This window comes from Cylas formicarius, unplaced genomic scaffold (genome assembly GCF_029955315.1).
Source record: "Cylas formicarius isolate icCylForm1 unplaced genomic scaffold, icCylForm1.1 PGA_scaffold_7__23_contigs__length_41026272, whole genome shotgun sequence".
NCBI classification, from domain to species: Eukaryota; Metazoa; Arthropoda; class Insecta; order Coleoptera; family Brentidae; genus Cylas; species Cylas formicarius.
Genome location: NW_026844352.1, coordinates 5,391,886 through 5,407,584, shown reverse-complemented (window position 1 = coordinate 5,407,584; position 15,699 = coordinate 5,391,886). Strand labels below are relative to the sequence as shown.

The 15,699-nt window shown below is 33.1% G+C and overlaps 2 protein-coding genes across 4 annotated transcripts in view; one reads left to right on the top strand and one right to left on the bottom strand.

The window, feature by feature from the left end:
• Window positions 1-1,174: 1,174 nt before the first annotated feature.
• On the top strand, window positions 1,175-8,232 carry LOC132704298 (uncharacterized). 3 transcript variants are annotated; one of them, XM_060674198.1, is made up of 3 exons: window positions 1,175-1,762; window positions 5,167-5,372; window positions 7,696-8,232. In XM_060674198.1, exons 1-2 carry the CDS (start codon window positions 1,534-1,536, stop codon window positions 5,361-5,363), a joined length of 426 nt encoding a protein of 141 aa, XP_060530181.1. In that variant the 5' UTR covers window positions 1,175-1,533; the 3' UTR covers window positions 5,364-5,372; window positions 7,696-8,232. The 3 variants fall into 3 exon arrangements, 2 of the variants coding, with proteins under 2 accessions (XP_060530181.1, XP_060530180.1); XR_009619267.1 differs by having other exon boundaries at window positions 1,180-1,762; window positions 5,167-5,549; XM_060674197.1 differs by lacking the exon at window positions 7,696-8,232 and having other exon boundaries at window positions 1,180-1,762; window positions 5,167-5,801.
• A 421-nt stretch (window positions 8,233-8,653) lies between these two features.
• Window positions 8,654-15,699, bottom strand: part of LOC132704297 (transient receptor potential protein) — a 32,795-nt gene continuing 25,749 nt past the window's right edge. The window contains exons 17-20 of the mRNA XM_060674196.1: window positions 14,312-14,482; window positions 9,900-9,946; window positions 8,853-8,910; window positions 8,654-8,787 (exon numbers count right to left, since the gene is read on the bottom strand). Coding sequence (XP_060530179.1) covers window positions 8,660-8,787; window positions 8,853-8,910; window positions 9,900-9,946; window positions 14,312-14,482 — 404 coding nt within the window. The 3' untranslated portion in view covers window positions 8,654-8,659. The remainder of the gene's footprint in view (window positions 8,788-8,852; window positions 8,911-9,899; window positions 9,947-14,311; window positions 14,483-15,699) is intronic.

Here is a 15,699-nt window from a genome sequence, read left to right as displayed (position 1 = left end):
TGAAAACTGACAGTTTCGTACTTAATTCCTTACACTTCATTGAACAAATAAAAAGCATTACACTAGATGCACAATATATTCTGGTTAGTTTCGACATACTTTACTTTACTAAAGTTCCTATTCCTGAAACTCTCACGATCATTTCAGGAATATTAAAATCCGAGAATCTGGAGCCAAACCTTCTCAACTTAATTGAAAAATGCTTGTCTGGAACATATTTTTCTTAAAACGGTGAAATTTTTGAACAAACGTCGGGAGCAGCTATGGAAACGCTACGTCGATGATACTTCTGTTATTTGGCCTCATGGTCAGGAATCCCTAGTAGACTTTCTTAGACATTTAAACTCTATTATTATTGAACCCAGAATTAAAACACCATTTTTCTGTTCTTCTCTCTAATAATTTCCAGATTCAAGATATTAAGCGTTCTATTACAAAATACACTTCACCACTACCTTCCAATAGCAATGAAACCGAAAGCAATCCCACACTTGCCACTGTTGTCCTTATATTCAAGACATCACTGACCATATATAAAAAGTTTGAAAGAAATATAACGTCAAAACCAGATTTACCATTTGTCCATCAAAGATAAAATTCCATTTGAGATGCTAGGAATTTACAGTATTCCATGAATATGCGGCGAAGAATTGGAGAAACCGGACGAAAAATATCAACTAGGCTCAAATAACATGAAAGAGCCTTAAAACTAATACAAACAAACTCATTAGCAGTTGCCGAACACAATCACGAACACTAAAATTCTTGCATGTAATCAATTCTTATATCAACGAAAAATCCGAGAGTTTATAAAAATCTATAAGCAACCTAACAATCTTAACCGCGACCTGTCACCAATATGGAAATCAACAATATAAAAGCAGGTACGGAGTAGAATGCGAACCAAAAAAAAAAACGACCAGGAGGAATCCAGAAGTTTTATAAAAAGTTTCATGGTTGGTTTTTTCTAGGACTGTGGTGAATATCTTGTCCAAATACAAGATGAACTTGATAAGGACTTGGAAAACAAAATTGTTTTTATTTTTGTCGCTGTGGCAATAATGTAGAACTTATATATATTGTAAAGCTGGTACCGCCGCGCGAGTTTAAAGTGTAACCAGTAAGGTCTGAGGGGAGAGAATATAGCTTGCATAACTCCTCGTTTGGTATAGCAATGGAATTTGCTTTTTCCTATTTAGCTAAAAAGATTAAATAATTAATTATATATAACCATAAAAATGTGTTTATTCGATAACGAACTGAGGGCAACAGGTTGTAAAAACAGTATACGTTCGGAGAACTCTACTTAAAACCGTTACCTGCTTTCAAAAACCTACCTAAAGAAAAGTTTAAACATTTAAACACCGCGTATATAATGCGTATCTACCGACAACTTTATTCGACAAACGATTGTGGGTGTCGATACGTAGTGTCTGCAATGGTTCGCACTTCTAAAAATAAGACGTTCTAAATATAGAGATGCTTCCGTTACGTTTGTGCGTGCTTTATACGCGAAATTAGTCGCGGGCCGTCATGGAAAGTCGAATAAACGCGGAACTGATGTTTGAGTGTCTGATTTACCTAAACATGTTTTACTTCCCAGTATTCGCTACTTGCGAAACCATAATAACGGTTGCCAAATACTTTTACGCCGGCATTTTCACACCCAACATTAAGCAAGATGCGGCCGTCATCTTCACCCGGATCGGATGCGAGCTGACCAAAATTTTACTTTACAGGAAGTTCAAGGAGGAAAAGAGAAGTACTGATTGGTAAAGTCTGTTCATAGATATAAGAAAGTGACTAACTGATACGAATTAAGGAAAGACCCGGGCAAGTTGTAAGAATGAAATATGCCCGAACAGGTCCGTACTTTGCTTAGAATTTAATTATTTGGGGATTTATTAGGAAAGATACTAAACAATATTTGTGTTTAAATCTAAAGTAAAATTACAAATAATTTATATTACCTACTTAAATTACTTAAAATTATTCACATAATATATCAGTATCACTATCGCTATCATCGCCTGTTCTAATTATTATTTGTTCTATATTATTTGCAATATGGATATACGAGATTGTTCTGCTTTTCCTATATGTTTAACAGAATTTGACCAACTTTGGTGAGGGATGATAAAAACTTCGGTTTCTGTAAGTTTGAGGACATTGGAGTTAACACTGGGAAAAACATTGTTACGACGAACGGCAGATTTCAGTTGGTGCCAAACATGTTCAATGGGATTAAATATACAGTGGTAAGGTGGAAGCCTTAAAACTGTATTATCACAGACGTATTCCTTTTGTAGGTTCAAGCTTTATAGAACCTCAATAAATTGCTTTTTGGTACCTATAATCTTCGTTGAAAATAAATGTCGTTATTATACATGTAGTTTTGGATTGTTGCTTTTGTGTCACATGAGGAAGGGGTTTTAGTCAACTGTCTACTGTGATAACTTGCATTGTCCATTACAATGACGCTATTAGGAGGAATGTTTGGCACTAGTTTGTTTTTAAACCAACTTTCAAATAAATCAGACACCAGGTCTTCATGGTAATGCAGAGAAGAATCTTTAATATTTTTCGCAGAGAAAGTCCATTTAGTTATTCTTTTACCTCTTTTTGATGGCGCGTTTGTTTTACACTTATCGGTTGAGTCAACTCAACCCTTTTCCAGGGTATCGTAAGTGTCGAACCCGTTTTCATCCAAGTAAATAATTGGCCTTTGTTGTTCTATGTAAATCCTAATTTTTTCTTGATACTACAGCCGCCATTTCCATATTCTAAAAGATTCCATTAAAACTTGCCTTTTGTAAATTTTTTTAAACACTTCCATAAGGTAGTTCTGTCAGATTTAACACCGGTTTCATCTATTTCAGGCCTCCTAATTAAGATATATAATGTAGGCACGCTTTGTTCCTCGTATAACTAGTAAATTTTACGCCGTATTATATCTTGATCACTTTCATCTACACTCGAGAAAATATCAGCATCTCTTCTTTTTTTCCTCGCTGAAATGAGATTATTCACAACTTTCCATACAGTTGATGTTGGAATTTTCGTCAATGTGGCCGTTACTTCTGTATGAGAGTCAAATAAACATTGTTTATAACGTCCTTAGCCTCAATAGAATAAATAGTGTTTTCTACATTTGGGCGGGAGCATCTAATGAGATACACTAGACTCGCACATATTTTGCATAATTCGCACATGCTGTATTATACAGAATATTAATTTAATATATAATTTAATTTAATATATAAAATTTAATATTAAACACAGGTAGGTATAAAATTATTTTTTATTACGGACCACAGTTTTACCTGAAATTAAATTCCGAAACTTTAGGTAATAATCTTGTTGTCCACCCTTGGATAATCCCATTCAAAAGCAATTGTCACTTTCTTATATCTATGAACAGATCAAACCGGACGTCCCAACGATAGGGTAAAGTGCGTTTCCCCCGCTCTGGTAGTAATTGCGCAAAAAATAATATGCGCCACGAGGTAGAGGTGTGAAAAGTCTGCGCTCTAGGAATATTTAGGACTATACAGTGCGCGTCACAAAATTATGACAAGAAAAACCACGATTTTTTGATAAATTTGTTATTCATTGAATTTGGTTTCTTACTAGTAACCAAATTTTCAATATGACATTAATTGGCTATAACTGGTTTGTTTCTAGAAATATCAAGGTAAACAAAAAAATAAAATGTAGGGTTAGCAGTCAAGTTATTTTCCAAGTGACGTATAAAACAAAACACTATCAATTTTCTGGCATATAAACCTACATCAAATTTTTGTAAATGGAACACCCTTTATATTTTGTATGTGTTTAATAGAATTTCAAATTCCGATTACAATTATGTAGCACACTTTATATTTTAGTACACTCGTTTTTGACAAATCGGCAAAAATAGAAATTTTTATACAATTTCAAATAGTGCCACGACTGACTGTGACAACAACAATTATTTACAAATTAAAGTAGAATAAAAACACTGAAAGTGCCAAGACACAATAAAGTAAAAAATTCTTTAACTATTCTAAACACTGTTTCGAGGTTAGCGCCAAAATTTCCCGGCCTGGCAAAGATGCAGCCCAGTATCACGATAAAACTTTGTATTGTTTTAAATATATATCTTAGTAGGCTGCAAAAAAAAATTGAAGCCTTGCTTCAAATAGTTTTTTATTGACAGTATTTTAAACAAGACGTGTCCGAAAAAATGTCGCAAAAAACGCAAAATGAGTATAGAGCAGTCATGAAGTTTTTGACAAAAGAAGGGTTAGCACCTAAAATTATTAAAGAAAAGCTGGATGGCCAAAGTTCTCCTTCGTATTCTGTAGTGAAAGAATGGGCAAAACATTTTCGAGTGGGGCAGGAGTCCCTTGAAGATGATTCAAGAACTGGTCGACCAGTGGAGGTCATAACGGAAGATATTGTTGCGATTGTGGAAGAGGTGGTATTGAGTGATCGACGTTTAAAGGTCAAGGCAAACTCAGAAATTACTAAGCTTTCTGATACAAGAGTTCGTCGAATCCTGCATGATCATGTAGATATGCATAAAGTTAGTGCAAGATGGGTTCCTAAAAACCTTTCGGTTATTCAAAAACAACGCCGTGTCGAGTGTGCGCGGTCTTTTTTGAAACTCTGTGGGTCGGAACCCAAGCCTGTGATAGAAACCATTGTGACAGGAGATGAAACTATGGTTCTCCATTATGACCCTCTATCGAAAAAAGAATCAATGGGGTGGCGTCGTAAGGGTGAAGCACCTCCAAGAAAATTCAGAGTCAACAAAAAAAACTGATGGCCACGATCTTTTGAGATTGTGTGTGTGTGTGTGTTTTCTATTTACCTTGATATCTCTAAAAACAAAAAAGTTAACTTCAATTAAAATGTTATCCAGATAAATTGAACGCACAGTACATGTGTGCCAAATTTCATTAGAATGTCTAAAGTGGTATTACAGACAAAAAATTTATATTTCATTTTTGAACACTTCAGGACTTTAGGGCAGATGTTCATATGAAGTTTTCTTTTTAAAACGGACCCAAAATATTTTTAAAGCTTGCTCTTTTTTTACCCCAAAACTTTACTTCGTGGTTGGGACACTCGGTACAATGCGACTTCAATTGTGTAACTCTAACACACAAATACAAATTTTAGGCCTAATTACTGCAATAGCGGTATTCTTCACGTGTATCACTATAGCAGGAGTTGCGTACACTTTCGCGATACAAACTCCCGCGTTAAAACTGGAGCACATTCTGAGTTCGCTGACGATCATGCTGGCAGTCACCGAAGTGACCTTTGGAATGCTGCAACTGATAAACGCTTGCTGCAGGAGAGATTCGTATTACTAAATAAACAATGTGCGTTACTACTTTTTGTTTATTTAAGCATACCGAGATTTCAACAAGAAGTTATTCACTATTTTATAGCAAAACTATGGTTACTTCCTCACAAACTTTTTATAATGCTCCAAACATGATTGAAGTTTCTCTAGCAGCTTCCATTTAAATCTAGACTAAAAATTAAAATTCCGGCAAGTAAGCTCAGAACTTGACATAGTGGTTTAAAGTTAGTCTACAGTCAACGTCATTTTTAATTTCGCAAAATTGATGAAATCTCTTCTCGCTAACCGCCAGATCTCGATATGCTTCCTACAGAGTCGCCATTTGTACAAATGGAATCAGATTCGAAAAAAAAAATTTTTTTTTGTCTGTCCGTTCTCCGTTCGCTGTTCTAGGATATGTAGACGATAGCTTCAGAAAGGTTTGAGCTAGACGCTTCAAATTTTACTACTTTTTAACAGTACTTCGATTTTAGGACTTTTTCTGGATATTGCGATAAGTTTCCGAAATTTGATGCTTCAAATTTGGAAAGCAAATAACCTTTGATCTCTTGAAGGAACCTATTCGAAATATTCGGATCCATAAATTTTTATACCTGAAAGTTTTTCAAAAATGTACAGGCCGCGCAAAAGAACCGAAGAATAGTTCCCTCTATTATTGAAAATTGGCTATAACTAAAAGACTGTGTTTCGTATGTCAGCTTCTTTCACATGGCGATATAGCCCTTATAGAGAGCTAAAACTTTTGTATTTAACGTTTTCAGGTATTGTACAGGGTCCTATACTCCTCCAAACCGGCAGGCGATTTATTGCTATCGCTCGTTGTTCAGACATTCTACCTATTTGTTGATTTCTATTGGTTTTTGCATTTTGTTCTCTTATTTCATCCTCTAAGTTATTAACATATGATAATCTAATTCCTAAATATTTGATGTTCATTACCTGCTCTATAATTTGGTTATCAAGTTCCAGATTACATCTAATTGGTTCTTTATAGATTACTAGTGACTTTTTTGGCCCATATTTTCGTGTTAAATTTCTTTGCATTTATTTAAAATAATGTAGTAATTTCTGCAAATCATCTTCATTGTCAGCAATCAATACAGTATCGTCGGCGTAACACAGCACATGTATTTCTTTATTTCTTTTATTACCCATTTTATAGCCTTTTAGTGTGTTTACTTCTCTGCTTGCCTAATACCTGTAGTTACATCAATGGACACAGTTAGCTATGAATTTACTCTAGCTTCTATTTTATTTCCTGTTATCAAGTATATGTAGCTGCACTCTATCAAATGCTTTTTCGAAGTCTATGAAGAATAAAAACACTTGCTTATTGCACTCAAAAATTTTTCTATATTTTGTCTAATTACAAATAATGTGCCATTACAAGATCTTCCACTTCTGAAACCTTGTTGTTCTTCAGAGAGTTTTACAGTTATTTTGTCTTCAGTTTTCTTCCCCTTTTTAAAAAGTGGTGTCATTATGCTTATCCTCCAGTCTTCCTGTATTTGTCGTATTAGCTTTTTACTTTCGAAAATCGATGAAATCGAATTTTTCGAACGTATGTATGCTCGTATAAAAATTTTATATCTCGGTAACGATAGGCCCTATGGGATCGCCGTTGGTACAGAAATGATCACCGTCGAAAAAATTTTTTTTTTGTCTGTCCGTTCTCCGTTCTCCGTTATCGTGTTTTGGTTTTTCCTGAATAACTTGCGAACCGTTCGAGCTACAAAATTTAAATCTGCCTCCTGTTTAACCCTCCACGAGGCACATAAACTTATAAGAAATGGCCCTGATCTGACGACGGTATCCATCTTTTTTTTTGCCATTTTCGACTGTTGCTTGGACATTGCTATGAAACACGATAAGTATGTGAAATTTGAAGCAATTTATTTCATATTTGCACATAAATGCAGCTTTACCCCGTGGCGGAACCTATTAAAAATGGTGGGACTGGGGTGTCGGGAAGTATTGCTGTTTTGATTTTAATAGTAGCGTAGATGCAGAGGCATTTATAAATCAAGATCTTAACACGATTAGTGAACTTTCTCCTGTCCATAATTTAAAGCTAAATTTGGAAATGAAAATAAAGTTAAGCTACTTAAACAAAGTATCATAGATCATAGATTGTGATCTAAGATTTCGTGAATATTTAAAAAATATCTTTCAAAAGGCATATTTCTCACTAAAAATCCTATATACCAACAGGCATATTTTAAATTTTAGACAAAGAAAACAATTATGCGAGTCACTTGTTCTCTCACATTTTAACTTCTGTGATATAGTGTATGGTTTTTTTTTATAACTAGTGTAAGTGCCGTATTCAATGATTCCAGAATCCTTGTGTTCGTTTTATTATGGGTCTTCGAAAATATGACTGTGTATCTGCTGCATATCATCAACTTAATTGGTTTAAAATGGAACAAAGAAGAGCTTTTCATTTCAACGTATTCGTTATGAAAATTATCCATAACCTCGATTCACCCACTTTGCTGAGAGAGCGGCTTACTCCTGGGAGTACTATCCATTCTGTGAATGTAAGATACAGGTACAGACTAACGATGCCACATCATCAGAGTGCCTTGTTTCGTAGATCTTTCACATTCAACGCAATTCGTGTTTTCAATTCTTTGTCACAGGAGTTCAGTAACTAAAAAAAGGTACAAAGATCATTTGTTACAAATACAGTTTTCCTAATAATGTGATGCTAATTAGGTTATTAGCAAGGGATTATATTGAGTTATCAAATTCTTTATCTTCAATTGCATTTTCTATAGTGTGTAGTAGAATCTTGTTGTTCTTCCGATTTTGCAGGTATTTTTCATATTTTATTTGATGTTGATGTTGATTTTTATTTCAATAAATAGTGCGCAATTTATTAATTATATAAATAGTTCTTTAGCGGTTCAGTAGAGTAACTATTTAAAGCTATCTTTTGAGCTATCTGTTTACTTTTCGTTGAAAAATATTAATATTGTATATTCTTTTTTTTTTGTTATAATAAACGCTATTTATTATTATTATTATTATTATTATTATTATTATTAGTTGTTCTAATAGATACAAAACGCATAAGCAGTTAGTAATTATTTATTTATTGTGTGAATTATAATGTTAACATAAAGTGCAAACAGTACATTCAAAAAGTACATATTTGTTGTAAGGTGCATGAAGTTGCACAGCAGCTTTCGTTAGGTTGCATTAAACATCTTTGTACTTGAAATAAACACAGCATCAGCGCATTAAAGAAGAAATTACAATGTAGGTGTTCGTTATTGTTATTATTTCTTTAGCTCCCTTCTATATCCAACCAGTGCTTTTCTGACCAGTTAGTTTGAATTCCATGGAAGGAGGAACATCGTTGTTATCTACTGACCCGAAGCTTGCTGCACTTCTTCGAGCTTGTGGTGACGGTAGTTCAGGTGGTGCTAGAATTGATGCATTTCCTGACATGCTCGACATAGAAGTGTTTAATGCAATATATTGAATTTACCTGGAGACTCCATCAGAGACGGTAGAGCATCAAGGTGTTTAAGAGACTGTGTCTCCCTCTAAAATGAAGTAAACGTTGAAAACTACATGTGGTGAGAACAAAAGTCGATAGTGCGATTAGTGCTATTAGATATTGAAACTTTTTGCCCAAAGATTGAGTCACTAATTTAGAACAAATAGAACAGTCGCATTTCAAGTAGTGCCAAGGTAGCTTTTAGGACTTTAATGTAAATTTTAATATCAACTTTTGTACTAAACTACATAAAGACAATTTTTTTTGGTGAATAAGTATGGTATTATAACGGAGATTCAATGCTAATATGTACGAGGGAGGGGTAAAAAGTGTCCGGCCTGACGATGTTTTTTATTTCTTTTTTGCTTTATTTTTCAAAGTAATCTCCATCAACATTTCTCAATTTGGTGATACCAGTTTTAAATGTAGATTCGTTAAGTTTCTCAAAATAATGACTTGCAGCTTAGATAACTTCTTCGTTGCTCTCAAATCTTTTAACGCCAAGCCATTTTTTGAGGTTAGGAAACCGGTAATAGTCGCTGGGATGCAGTCTGGAGAGTAGGGAGGTTGGGGCATCAATTCAAACGCGATTAGCGGATTTTGGACATGACAACAATCAACAAATACGCTGGTGCGTTATGCTGATGAAAGAAAATGCTTTTTTAGGCAAATAAGGTCTTTTAATTCGCACCTGTTCCTTCAAACGTTGCAAAAACTTTGCGTAGTATTGCCCAGTGACAGTCTTACCAATTCCAAGTTAATCAATAACTTTGTTTGTCGATAAAATTGTTTTAGCCTTCTTTGGAGTCGGCGAGTTGAAGCGAGGCTTAAACTGAGAAACCCACTTGTTAATAGTTGAATGTGATGGGGCGGAGTCTTCTAGTGTTGAATCGATCTCTTTGTTTTGGTGTAAATCTTTGAAATAGAAGTATTCGATGACAGCGCATTTTTCCGATTTTTACATTTTCACGAAAACAATAGTTTTGGTTTGACTGAGACGGAAACTTTTCACTCCACCCTCGTATGTATACTTACTTTAAACGTATTTCTCGAAGCGCCTGCGGTGGTGTTTGTCTGGGAACCTGAAAATTAATACTTATTTCCAAGATCTGGAATTCAATAATGGCTTTACAACACGATAAAGAAAAATAACTGAAGAAAATCACGAAAAATCCATGAATCATAGGATCTAGTGTTGCCAAGAAATCACGAGAAAAGTACATACAAAAATGTTTTTGTATCGTCTTCTTGAAACGTTTTTGTTTGCCTTGTTTTGGAAAGACCACTGTGGCCGTGTCTGTCCAGTGTTTGCTAAAATGCCGAAAACTAACTTCTATATGTCGTGAATAAAGAGCTATCGGGATGGCAACAATTTGATTTGTGCCTCCTATTCAAAAATTGTAAGAATATAGTATACTTTACTTCTGTGGTTAGATCCTCATCTAAAGAACTCACCAGCGGCGTCCCACAGGGAAGCATACGGAGACCTTTATTATTTATAATATTTATTAATGATATATCTGATTCTTTCAGACAATTATGTTTCCTTATATATAGATAACACTGCTGTGGCAGTGTCATCTAAGAGTCTGGAAGATCTCACGTTCTTGGCCACTAGGGCAGTAAGTGGTATGACCCGATATTGTGACCGTAACGGTATTTGTTTGAATGGGACAAAGACTGAGATGATGTTGTTTTCGCTTAGGGATTTGAACAAGAGCTTATTGGTTAGAATGCAGGATAAATCGATTAATCATACTAACGTTGTCAAGTATATGGGTTTGTTCATAGACAGAAATTTGTCCTGGACAGGCCAAATTGGCATACTTTTGTTATTTGGCGACTGCGGTGGAGTGCGGATCATCAGCTTTTACTATTGTATGATTTCGATCATGCTTATCTTAGCATAGCATAGCATAATTTACATAAAGAGTAATCTGTCTAATTATTGCATGTCCAGAATTGATGGAGATTACAATTTTAGAGTTAATCTTAATTTGTAGGTGCCAAGTCATAAGTTAGCCAAAGTAGCTAACAGCCCCATGATTTTACCAATAATAAAGCAAAAATTAAAGCTCAATTTGAATAAGAATATTTTTTATTCTATAGATGAATACTTTGATTGCATGCACATGCTGATCTCTCAGTGTGATATACTTTGTGTGTTTGTACGTATCTGTTTTTAAAGTTTTATTTTAGTGTTCTAATGTATTTTTTTTACTTTTTGACATTATCCGATACTTTTGTTACAAGTCAATGGAAATAAACATTATTATTATTATTCACTTTTTTTTTTCAGTACATAGTGGTATAATAGGAACTTTTGGAATTTATAAATTACGCATTGAAAAACACTATTATTGGTAGATATTGTTAACAATTTCAAAGTATTGAGAAAATTTTTCCACTCATTTAATATATAGTGAAAAAATAAAGATGTATTATGTGTTTTAGGGGAACCCTCTCATAATACATACATAATACATAATACAACATTGCCTTGAACAAATACCAAAAAACAGAGAAGAAGTCTAGTTGAATGAGGACTGATGTAATGCATTTAATATACCACTTAAAAAGCTAACCTACGTAAATTTAGGATCATTTTAGATAAAATATTCTAAAGTCAACTGTAGTGGGTGAAAAAAATTTTTATCTTATGGTTGATGAAACAACTGACTCATATGGGAGATATATTGCACCCGCATTGATTGAAGTCTTATGATTTTGGTAGATCCTACTTATTTGTATCCAGATGTGTTCAAGAAACATTAATCAACCCTTTTTTGTCCCACGGTCTTCCGACAGTACTGTACTATTTACAAATCTTCTAGATTTGTAAATAGTAGTATCAAACATGCCAATATACAGAAACTAGAAAATGTCTATGAGTCAAAATTTGGTTCAGGATATCAGCTAACTAGTAACTACCCTTAAAAAAGCAGCGACCACAGAAAAAAAAGGGAAATACATAAAACAAGACAGTATTAAACTTAATGTTTCAAAGAAATTTCCACAAACAATTTTAATACTACTTATAAATCTAGAATTGCAAATAGTAGTATTAAACTTATCTGGTCAATATACACAAGATGAAAAATGTCGATGAGCCAAAATTTGGTTTAGGGTATCTGCCAGTTCGTAGCTTGCCTCAAAAAAAAAGGATCCACAGCAAAAAAGATGGAAACACATAAAACAAGATAGTATTAAACTTAATATTTTAACGAAACTTCTACAAGTTTTTGTAATACTATTTATATATATCATGCCAATATACAGAAGCTGGAAAATGTCTATAAGTCAAAATGTGGTTCAGGGTGTCAGCTAGCGAATAGCTAGCCTTAAAAAAAGCAATACCTACAGAAAATGAAAGGACGGACAAAAACAAGATAGTATTAAACTTAATTTTTCACAGAAACTTCCGCAAGCTATTGTAATACTATTTGCAACTTTTCTAGATCTAGAAGATTTGTAAATAGTAGTATTAAACTTATCATGTCAATATACACAAGACGGAAAATGTCGATGAGCCAAAATTTGGTTTAGGGTATCAGCCAGCTAACAGCTAGCCTCAAAAAAGCAGGATTTACAGTAAAAAGAAGGGAAACACATAAAACAAGATAGTATTAAACTTATTTTTTCAAAGAAACTTCCACAAGCTTTTGTAATACTATTTAAAGATCTTCCAGATTTGTAAATAGTAATATTAAAATTATCATGTCAATATGCACAAGATAGAAAATGTCTATAAGTCAAAATTTGGTTCAGGGTATCAGCTAGCTAGTAGCTAGAATTAAAAAAACAGGACCCTCTGAAAAAAAAGGAAACACATAATATAAGATAGTGTTACATTTAATGTTTCAAAGAAACTTCCACAAGCTATTCTAATACTATTTACAAATCTTCTAGATTTAGTATTAAACTTATTATGCCAATATACAGAAGCTGCAAAATGTCGATCAGCCAATATTTGGTTCATCAGCTAGCGAGTAGTTCGCTTAAAAAAAAAAGCAGGACCCACAGAAAAAAAAAGGAAACACATAAAACAAGATAGTATTAAATTTAATTTTCCACAGAAACCTGCACAAGCTATTGTAATACTATTTGCAAATCTTCTAGATCTAGAAGATATGTAAATAGCAGTATTAAACTTATCATGTCAATATACACAAGATGAAAAATGTCAATGAGCCAAAATTTGGTTTAGGATATCAACCATCTAGCAGCTAGCCTGAAAAAACGTAAGAAAAAGGGAAACACATAAAACGAGATAGTATTAAACTTAATTTTTCAAATGAACTTCCACAGGCTTTTGTAGTGCTATTTATAAATCTTCTTCTAGATTTGTAAATAGTAGTATTAAACTTATCATGCCAATACATAGAAGCTGGAAAATGTTTGAGTCAAAATTTGGTTCAGGGTATCAGGTAGCTAGTAGTTAGTTAGACTTAAAAAAAAGCAGAACCCACAGAAAAAAAGTGAAACATAAAACAAGATATTGTTAAACTTATTTTTTTAAATAAACTTCCACAAGCTATTTATTTAGTATTAACTATTACGATTACTATTATTTAGTATTAATCTTATCATACCAATATACAGAAGCTGGAAAATGTCAATCAGCCAACATTTGATTCATCAGGCAGCTAGTAATTAGCTTCAAAAAAAGCAGGACCCACAGAAAAAAAGTGACTATTTGTAAATAGTTGTATTAAACTTATCATGTCAATATACATAAGTTGGAAACCGTCTATGAGTCCAATAGCTAATAGCTAGCCTTAAAAATATAGGACCCACAGAAAACAGGAAAACATAAAACTAGATAACATAAAACTTAATTTTTCAAAGGAACTTCTACAGAATTTTGTAATACGATTTACAAATCTTCTAGATTTGTAAATAGTAGTATTAAACCTATCATGCCAATACACAGAAGCTGGAAAATGTTCGAGTCAAAATTTGGTTCAGTGTATCAACTAGCTAGTAGCTAGCCTTAAAAAAAGCAGGACTCACAGAAAAAAGGGGAATACATAAAACAAGATATTAAACTTAATGTTTCAAATAAACTTCCACAACCTATTTTAATATCATTTAAAAATCGTCTATATTTGAAAACTTATTATGCCAATATAGAGAAGCTGGAAAATATCGATAAGCCAAGTTCAAATAGTTTTCATGTTATAACTGCTAATAAGCACTACAAAAGTGAAGGAGACTGTCATCGACCAATCCACTTGCAACGTTGTGGTTATGGAAGAGAAGGAAAGTTCCACTTATCTTCGAACCAAAAGCCGGCGGCTAAGAATGCCCAGAAGAACAATTTCATGAGCCCACTAAACAATCTAGACATAGACATACTCTACAGAGTTCATCAGGGCATCAAGAACTCTCAGCAGTTAAGAGAACACAATAATATGAGTTAAATGAGTTAAATTCGGGAAACTTACATGAAAATGTGACTCCCAATTGTTTTGAGTGCTGCGGATCCCTTAACTTATTCTCAGAATGTGAGCAATCGTTCTCCGATTTCTTGTATTCCTCTTCAATCTTTTTGGACATAAACTTCGCGTAGGCTACTCTCGCTGTTCTTGGCACTTCACATAGTTTTGGATTGTACTCTACATGTTAAAAAATCATAATCAATGTGCAACGACAAAGCACGTAAAGATACAGAACAAAAGATTAGGTAAGGGCTGAGTTATAATCACGATGAAGTGGTTGTTAAGAACCAACAGTTGTTCTTGGAAAAGCCAAAAGCTCATTTCAAGCAGTAACGTGTTATTTTTTTCGAGCATTAAACCCAAGAAGCAATTGCCATTTGTCAATTTGAAGGTTAACCTAATGAAAATTTCTTTATACCGAACTCCACTTTAGGTGCACCGTTGCTGATTTACCAGAACTAAGAGTTTCTAATAATAATGGGACTTTGGGAGTAATTTTATACAGCAAATAGGTTTTGGTCTTTATCATAAGCAAAGTTTTGAATAAAATAAAATTAGTGATTCATTTATGATGGCACCTTAGACGCTTAAGGCGCTTCTTTGAAAAAGTAGAATCAATATTGGAATTTTTATTACTACGACACTGGAGTCAGTAGAAAGTTAAAATTTTTGAAGTACTGTACATTTTTTTTATATCGAAATTAGTTCTATATCATACAGGGTTGGTCAAAACTAATGATTCGCCTATGAAGTACAAAAATGGTGAAAAGTGCATTTTTTAAATATAACACCCTGTATATGATATATATATATATATATATATATATATATATATATATATATATATATATATATATATATATATATATATATATATATATATATATATATATACATATACATATATATATATATATATATATATATATATATATATATATATATATATATATATATATATATATATATATATATATATATATATATATATATATATATATATATATATATATATATATAGTTGAAAAATATGCTTTTCTTGGATCCTTGTATATTTTTTATAGGATGATTCTTAGGATTTGGTCCACAGTGAACAAAACTCACAAATAATTTTAAAACACTGTAATTGTCATTGACGTTTCGACCGGCAACCCAGGTCTTTCTCAAAAACTGCAAAACAAAGGACAAAAAAAGCGTCTAACACAGAATATCTTAAACAGTAGACATAAAACCTGATAAGACTAACAAAACAGTCATAATGTACACTACCGACTATGACAATAAAATAAATGAACTTCTATCAGATAGGGCCACATATAGAGAATTAAAAAACGATCCCACAAACATATTTCAAAAAAATAACAACGATATAATAAATCGATGGGAAAAAGCTC

Excerpts from the sequence above, each read along its gene's own strand:
- LOC132704298 (XM_060674198.1), top strand. The coding sequence starts at position 1,534 with ATGGAAAGTCGAATAAACGCGGAACTGATGTTTGAGTGTCTGATTTAC. Across the intron at positions 1,763-5,166 it reads GTTCAAGGAGGAAAAGAGAA|GCCTAATTACTGCAATAGCG; the intron begins GTACTGATTGGT and ends TACAAATTTTAG.